At 41.8% G+C, this 8,721-nt stretch overlaps 1 protein-coding gene across 1 annotated transcript in view; it reads right to left on the reverse strand.

Moving 5' to 3' along the window:
* Positions 1-8,499, reverse strand: part of LOC131250873 (uncharacterized) — a 28,102-nt gene extending 19,603 nt beyond the window's left edge. The window contains exons 1-3 of the mRNA XM_058251252.1: positions 5,147-8,499; positions 4,271-4,510; positions 189-318 (exon numbers count right to left, since the gene is read on the reverse strand). Coding sequence (XP_058107235.1) covers positions 189-318; positions 4,271-4,510; positions 5,147-8,334 — 3,558 coding nt within the window. The 5' untranslated portion in view covers positions 8,335-8,499. The remainder of the gene's footprint in view (positions 1-188; positions 319-4,270; positions 4,511-5,146) is intronic.
* Positions 8,500-8,721: the final 222 nt, after the last annotated feature.

An 8,721-nucleotide genomic window follows, 5' to 3' on the forward strand; every position in this document is an offset into this window, starting at 1 on the left:
CCGGTTAGTGAAAAAAAGCTCTAGCAAGAGGACTAGAGGAAAGCTAAAAATGCATCATATACTTCTAAACAAAAGGTTTTTTGGCTGATAGGGGCTAACTACCAGATTGACTTGATAAATATAGCAATGGGAAGATACAGTAACATAAGCAATTTATAAAAAAATAAAAAATAAAAAAATTGCAGTACCCGAGCTTTTTGGAGACCATCAGAAGCTTCTATTCTTATTTTTTGGTCAAAACTCACATCATTTCCTGCTTGCAAGCACTTCTTGAAATGTTTCAATGCTTCTTCAATTTCCCCAAGTGCAAGATAACAACTGCAGAAACATTTCAACAATAAGTAGAGACAAGGAGACCGTTTTAGTCATTAAATAATAGTCTAAATGGAAGGCAGTGCTCACAGTGACAAAATAAGCTACTCATCAATTCATAACATGAAGTCAAGATTTCCCACAACAGGAAAAACCAACTACCATTTTTTGCAGACAAACAAAGCTGGGATGGGGGCCAAACTCACCCATTCTAGGACCCAAACACCTGCATCCATTCAACTGAATTGTACACTTGCTCCAGTTTAAGGTTGATTACCATCCTATCAAATTACATGTTGGCAATATTGATCACTTCATTAAGAAGATATTTTTATAAGATAGCTATTCCGCTGGGAAGGGTGCAAGAATTACCAATGAAAATAATAATTACTTATTTGCAGTGATTTACAGGGGAAGTTAAAAAACTCAAACACCCCCATAGGGCTAGTATCCTCACGCATAGGGGCTAAAGTGATCTTTGCATTGTTCTAAATGAACATGAAGGTGCCTTCCCTTATGCACAACATCCAAGTCAAATTGCCAAGGACAACCTAACGGAATATGCCACACTCTCATATCAAAAGCATTACATTTGACATAGCACATCATGCTTTCATGTTTACCAATCGAAAAAGCAACCAAACATCCTTTGATTACCTAACTTCACCTCCTCTCTTCAACCATGCAATGAGGTGGGATGCAAGATGCTTTTCTTTCTTTCCTATTCTTTTCTTTTTTTTATGAGAGGTGGATGTAAGTAAGATGCTTTTCGGTCTTCGACTTGAGCAAACATGGTGTATGGATGTGATGCAAGACCGATGCATGAACCAAATAACATGTGAGATCAAGTAGCCGAATTAAGATATTTAACAAAAAAAAAAAAAAACACAAACATCGCTATAATCATCACAAATATCATGAAAATCAAAAGAACATCATGCATAATCCTAGCCTAAGCTACTAACATCGTAACACAAGATCATTCATTAAAAAGAAACTAGGATTTAATGGATGTAGGGACATCCAATTAGCATAGGGTATATTATATTTCAAAATAGGAAACCTACCTAGGGTGAAAGTTAGGGTTTCGGTAATTTGAAAAAGTAGGAAAATTAGGAATTTTAGGTTTAGGGTTAGGGTTTTGTGGATGGAAGAAAGGGGTTTTGATATAATGGTGATGGGAAACCAAAAAAGGGCAAGGTGGGATTCACAGGTGTGGTCGTACGGTCACACGTTTGGCGTGGTGTGGATGAGTTTAGGTCGGTTATGGTTTGGATTGTGGATTGGTATGAGAAAGTTAATTTTGAGAGAAGATGAAGATTTGGGTGGGATAATGAAGAACCTGGAAAAAATATATATATATCTGGATGGGGGAGAAAATAGAAAATGGTGTGGGGATAGATAAAGACCTCGCACCTCTGTTGATGAAGATTAGCCTCGCACCAATCTCCCTTCCAAATCGCATGGAAGTATTTTCAAATCACAAGAAGATGGAAGAAGAAAACAAGAGCTTTTCTCTTTTTTATCACAAAATCCAATGAGGGAGAGGTTCACACGCCAACCCTCTTTTATAGCTTCAAGAAAGTTCAAAAATTACAATAAACACCCTGTTTTGTGAATTTTGACAAAAAATAGCCCTAATATAACTAAAATCAAATAGAAACACTCATTATGGCGTCCAAACATAACATAAACAAAACTAAATCCTATAAGCTAATAAAATCTAAAAAAACTAGTATGGACGATCCACGATTAATGGCCCGATCATGTAATCCAATGGACCGATCGTCACGTCCCTCCGATCCAACGGTCTGGATCACTCCATAAAGCATCCCATGTGTATAGTCCCAGCGTAGGGTCTTCCAGATGCTCACACATGCATATGGGGTCTTCGGCATGATCACGGATACTTGCCTAGCCATAGGGAAATCGGTGCAGCCCGCCTCCTCCTCTAATACGTATGCAATGGTGTACGTGACGTGATGTTCTCATGATGCCAAATCTTGGATTAGTAATCTTTAGATGTAGCAAACCAAATGGGATTTACTCTTTACAAATCATACCAAGAGGATAACTGAGGAAAAAAAAATCCTCTACATAGTCTTCGATAGTTCGCCATCATTTTCAGCACTACTGTATTGATAAGGTAGGATCTGACTATAACCGTTCAAAAGATTTTTCTTTTTTTTTTTTTCCTTTTGAGTTCTTCATACCATACTAGGTTTTAATATATTGTTTTCCTTGCCACCCCCGTTGAATCTGAAGTTGCTCCAGCCATGCCGATGTGTATCTTTAAGTTTGATCACCACCCATTTTACCTTCCAACCTATCCTTCAAAAAAATAAAAAACTTACCTTCCAACCATCACAGACTTTTATGTGAACAAAGAACCTCTCTAGCGCCACCAAGTACCAACCAATCAAGGAATTCCTCGATGTGGATATACACATAAATTCATGTAATCCACTTTGATTCGGAATTCCAAATCAAGGCCTAATGTGATTACTGACGACTCCACAGGGTAAATTGAGTAAGACTTCCTCCTTATCACTCAACTAGGCAAGCAAAGTTCCTTACCATTGAGGTTGATAGAATGAGCCACGATTCCTAATCGGCTCACCAAGACCATGCAAACCATCATGCCCAAGTTTCTAGTCAACTGCTCCAATAACTTATGAATCTTGTTAGTATACCATTGAATTGAAGCTCTTGAAATCACATGTTGCTCTAGAGCATTCCCCTAAACACCATCTTGGAGAGTGCTCACTCTTCCACCACCATTTCCAACATGATAAACATCAAGTTTGGTCATATAAATCTCTCTGAATTGATTTGGATCAAATCCCATCATTAGATTTTTGTACAAAGACCTCCAGATTGACTCAATGATGATGGCCTCTGAATTGATTTGGATCAAATCCCATCATAAGATTTTCGTACGAACACCTCCAGATCAACTGAGAGAGATGATGGCCCAAGCATGAACCGCTTTGGTACCAATTTATGTGGAAAGGGTGTAAATGAAACATGAAAAGAAGGAATCTAAGGGAAAATAGCAATCTCATGTGGATGACCATATAGCTTAAAAGTATGAACAAAGAAAAGAAGGGATAGGACTTATCAGGCCCGCTTTTTCTTTAGGAAAAAAGAAAAGAAAAGTTGTTCTCTGTCTTTACACTTGGGGGGGGTGGGGTTGTTGGGACAATAATGCCACTTATGTCCAACCCTTTCCTCGACTTTTTCATTTTACTCTGTTTTTCCACAATACTAATGGGACCCACACTGTTAACCACTAACAGCCCCATAAAAGGCCTCCAACTTCACTCACTGGAACCCCTTTCTCCTACAAAAAATATTTCCAATCAATCAATGTGACTCTTCTCTTTCCTCGTAGCATTTTATCAGCTATTATCTACACTACCTTCCATATCCAATTTCCCTCCAAATCAACTACCCTTAAATGACTCTCCCCAAATGTAAACCTCCCTTATGTGACATCAGCCCCCATACACAATACTCGTGTCTGCCCCCACAATCTCATACGGACGAAAAACACCCAAACACATTATGAGTTGCATATATGGGTCCATTTTCCATTTGGACATCAATTTTTCATAGCCAACCACTTCTAGAGGTGATCTTCTTCAAAGATGATTCCGGGCCATTCATTCCAACATTAATATGTAACGTAACCCCTATATCCCCAGAGGCCCAAGGCATGGAAATCGTGTAACAATAGTAAATTAGTATCGCGTAAACTAACCATGAATTTAATCAATTACTGTAATACTGATTCATAAGCAATAACAAGTAAAAGATCAATCAAAGTCAAGTTCATGGAGTGGTTGTCTCACAAAAAGGAAAAAAAAAATGAAAAAGTCAAGTTCATGTAGCAATAACTCATAGTGAAAGAATGCCCAAGAGTCAAAAAGAGAAGAGGACGCAAGGAAAACCTTACTTTGCAGCTCTAACTTGGACCTTTAAAAAGTTGGGATCTATTGAAGCAGCCATCATACAGTCACCAAGTGCATCTCTCATTCTTCCAACAGACATCCGTGTTGCTGCGCGGTTGCTATAACAAAGCATCAAAGCCCTGACGCAGCTTCTAGTTGTCTCTTTTGGAGATACACAATTCACTCCCCGAGTGTAATAATCCTCAGCTTTAGATAGATTTCCACTTGCATATGCTTGGTTTCCCCTGATGTACATTAAATCCAAAATTTTCAAATGATTAGGAAGTGGGATTAAAAGCATTATTAATCATAGTGATTACAATCTTTTTTCAGATTAATCAGATTGATTACAATCTATACAAAGCAATACAAACAACAACTACAGAAATCTAATCCACCACAATAATGGATTGGAACTTTCCCAACCAGAATACCAGACGTCTAAAATGAGGATTATATGACACTCAACCCAAGGGTGTGGGTCATTTTGTGCATGTGGGGACAATTCTCTGAATAATCTAGACCTTCGATCTGATGGGCACACAATGAATAGCCAATGCCAAAACTCTTCTTGACGGAACAATCCTAAACCCTTTCATGGATGCCCCGCGGATAGACAGTTAAGGAAAGAAATACAGCAAGGACCCACATTCAACTGAAAGAAAAGGACAAATAATGGATGGCTAGCCAGCTAGGATCTTTCAATCTGAGAGTTTTTCAGGGCGAGGTCCATCCAAGGTAGGGTTTTCATGTGTACCATCTAGATCACTTATCCATAGCCCCTCTGTGTACAAAATGAAAACCCAAGAATCATATGCATAGTCACATGTAGAGGATCACATCTTTCCTCAGCTAAAATTAGGGGAAGGACAAGTAAAAACCTGAGTCGCCACTTTTCGCAAGCCTCCTGTGCTGCAGCAGTGGCAGCAGCAGTGGAGAGAGACTCCTGCCTAACACCTTGTTCTTTATATGCTTCATTCTGAGAGACAGCTGACTCTCCCTTTTGACCTTCACTGTGTGAATGCTGCAAAGAACTAGAAGGTGGAAAGAACTGCGGGGCAGGAGAAGCCAAGCCAGCTTTTGCATTTGGAGTTGAGGAATATGAATCAGGAGCAACTTTTCCCCTGTTTTTCTTTCTGTAATGGCGCTTTGCTGCTGATAATGGACCTAGTGTAGGAGGAGGTGCAGCAAAGGTGAAGTTGGTCTCACCAAAATCTTCTGAACGAGAAGAAAAACAGAACATGTTGCCACCATCGTCTGCTTGCATCTCTATGTTAATATCATTATTAATAGTTTTCTCTTTTTCAGAAGGTAAGCTGTTGACACCAAAACTTCCCTCGACAAAATGCTTGGATCCTTCACTGTTTAATTCTCTGCATTTCGGATCACTTTGATTGGTATTCAAATGCTGTGTTGAAGCAAGCAGATCTTCATCTCTTGCATCCATAGGAACCGATTGGTTTGTATCTGTTGATACACGGTTTGTCGCAAAGGGGACAGACTGATCAGAAGCTACCGAAGTTTCTCTCGAACATTGATCAGCAGATGAAATTTCTTCTTGATATGGAGAGAAATCCATTGGCGAATAGCTTCCAAGAGAACCCAACTCTGAATTTTCTTGGGAGCTTTTCTCACTTGAAATAAAATGGGTCCCATCCCGCTGCTGAATTGGCCTCAATTTGCCCCTCTTCTTGTTCGACCTTAGGTTCTTCAATGTTCCCCGCTTCGCGCTGAATTCCAAATTTTGGCCTAACCCAGGAAACAAGTTATCCATTGAAGCACAAGGAGCATCCTGGTTTGGTGTTCTGAGATCCGCTCGAGGTGTCTCTAACCCTTCCCGCGTGCTTGTAAAACATAAGTTGGGCTTCTTCTCAGACCAATCAGCAGCAGGCCGGTCAAAGATGTTCCCAGCTGATTGAGAAGCATGGCCCATCGATGACAAAGACGGATCGCCCTTTGGCTCAATGGGGGGAATCTGACTGGTGCCCAAATTGTTACTTTGCATTCCCAACTGAAATGTACACGGTGTTGGAACAGAGGTACTACCCAAAGCAGAATCACTGAAAACCCCATAACCGGAATTTCTAAATTGCCCATCTTTTACAGCGGTTGAAGAGGAAGAATGGCCCATATCAGTTCTACTGGTGCTATCAGTGACATTCTTACTGCGTCCGAAGACGAAACCGATCTTTTCATCCATCTTAGAGCTAAGATTAGCATCTTTAGCTTTCTCTTCAATTTTCAACTTCCTCATCTCATCAGGGAGCCCAGGCATGTTGCTTTCATCTTGAACAGAGGTTGTAGAGGAAGAACAACCCGTATCAGTTCCACCAGTGTCAACTCCAATTCTGCTTCCGATGTTCAACTTCTTCATCTCATCGGGAAGAAGAGTTTCTGTGCTTCCACCAAAAGAACCAGGGACATTCTTATTACTTCCAAAGGAAAAAGCACCCTTTTCATCAATCTTAAAGCTATGATTAGCATCTTTAGCTTTCTCTTCAGTATTCAATTTCCCCGTCTCATCTGGGAGCCCAGACACCTTGCTATCATCCACTCCAGCACTGCTACCGATATTCAACTTTTTCATTTCATCAGGAAGAATCGTTTCTGTGCTCCCATCAAAAGAACCAGCTAAGCTCTTATTACTTCCAAAGAAAAAACTTACCTTTTCATCCATCTTAGTGTTATGAGTAGCATCTTTAGCTTTCTCGTCGATTTTCAATTTCCTTATCTCATCCGGGAGCCCAGACACCTTGCTTTCATCCGCTGAGTTTGTACCTGAAATTGAACTTTTCTTCCCGCTGCTTCCGAATACAAAAACATTGTCTTTCTTCGGAACCTCACCAAAATTCAGATTCGAATTTGAACTCGAGCTTGAACTCCCCTTCCGGCCAGCAGAGAATGTAAAACCTGAACTGTCCACATTTGAAGATGCTGTTTCACTTCCTATTTTCAACTTCCTCATCTCATCCGGAAGCACATTTCCCGAATCCAAATTCAAGAACGGCTTCGCTGCAAACTTGAAACCTGAATCACTGGACTTCCCGAACTCAAAGCTTTCCCACTTCGAACCTCTGGAACCATCCATGCTCTTATTTTCCTGCGACAAGAAAGGATTTGAACCGTACAGCTGGTCCTGCAGTACCCGCGTTCTATCATCTGCTCGATCCAGACCACTCGAAACTGTGGCATTTTGCCAAGACAGATTGAAACCCAAATCAGCCTGACGCCCCGTGGGACCCATTTTCCCATCACTGGCTTGATCAGAACCACCAAAGACCGAAGCACTCGGCTTAAACAGATGTTCAGTCCAATCATGCGTGGCCTGCATTCTTATATCATCCATTCCATCGGAACCATCCGAAACAGGTGCCTTCGGCCGAAGCAGATCAAAACCCAAATCAACCTGACTCGCTGCCACATTCATTCCAGTGCCATCACCTCGTTCGGAACCATCTGAAACCGACTCACTCGTCCCATACATATCCAAACCCAAATCAACCATATTCTCCATACCCCTCATTTTACCATCATCGCCTTGATCCAAACCATCCGAAACAGGCGCCCTTGGCCGGAACAGATCGAAACCCAAATCAGCTCCATCCAAGCCGTCCGAGACCACCGCACCTGATCGGAAAAAATCGAAACCCGAACCCACCCGACCCTCCGCGTCCCGCATTCTACCACCAACCCCTCGATCCAAACTCTCCGAAACCGCCATGGCCGGACGGAACGGGTTGAAGCCGGGATCATTCCGACCGGCCGTAGCTGGCGTCGAAGGCTTGCTTTGTTGGGAACCCAGATGGCGCCTCACCTTAACGAGCCTGGGCCTCGACGATCCCGATACCGACGGCGCCACCGCCGGCAGTGGAGAAGTGAAAGACATGCTGAAATTGCGGGAAGTGCCCTCGGCATCGAAATTACGGGAACTGCCATCGGTGGAAGACGACATGTTTGGTTGGGAGATATTGAAAGGGCGTCTGGAAATGGAAGAGTGATGAGTCGGGCCTTTGGAATTAGGGTTAGGGTTTTGAAGCGGGGATCTGAAATCTACCATCGCCGGCGACATTGGAGCAAGAGCAGCAGCAGCTCGGGACTCATATGAACCGATGATGGAGATCGGACGGTGGAGATTGCACGATGTTTCAGATCTCTCCTTTTTTTTTCTTTTTTCCTTTTTTTTCTTTCTTTTCCACCCTTTTTCTTTATTTTGTTGGATTTGAAACTTTGATCTGTGGAGAGAGCGGCGAATATACGTAGCGGAGTTGCACGATACACGGGCAGAGTATGACACTTCATACGCAGGCACTGAGGTATCGTACACGTGGTATAGATTACCTCAAATTGTACCAATTAAATTCCGTAACCCACCGTCTCTAGGTCACACTCCCGGATTCAGATTGGCTGAGCAATCCTAGCTTCTGATTCGTGGACACTTGTTTGTAGAAATTAGACC

The sequence above is a fragment of the Magnolia sinica genome, chromosome 7 (assembly GCF_029962835.1).
Source record: "Magnolia sinica isolate HGM2019 chromosome 7, MsV1, whole genome shotgun sequence".
Lineage (NCBI taxonomy): Eukaryota > Viridiplantae > Streptophyta > Magnoliopsida > Magnoliales > Magnoliaceae > Magnolia > Magnolia sinica.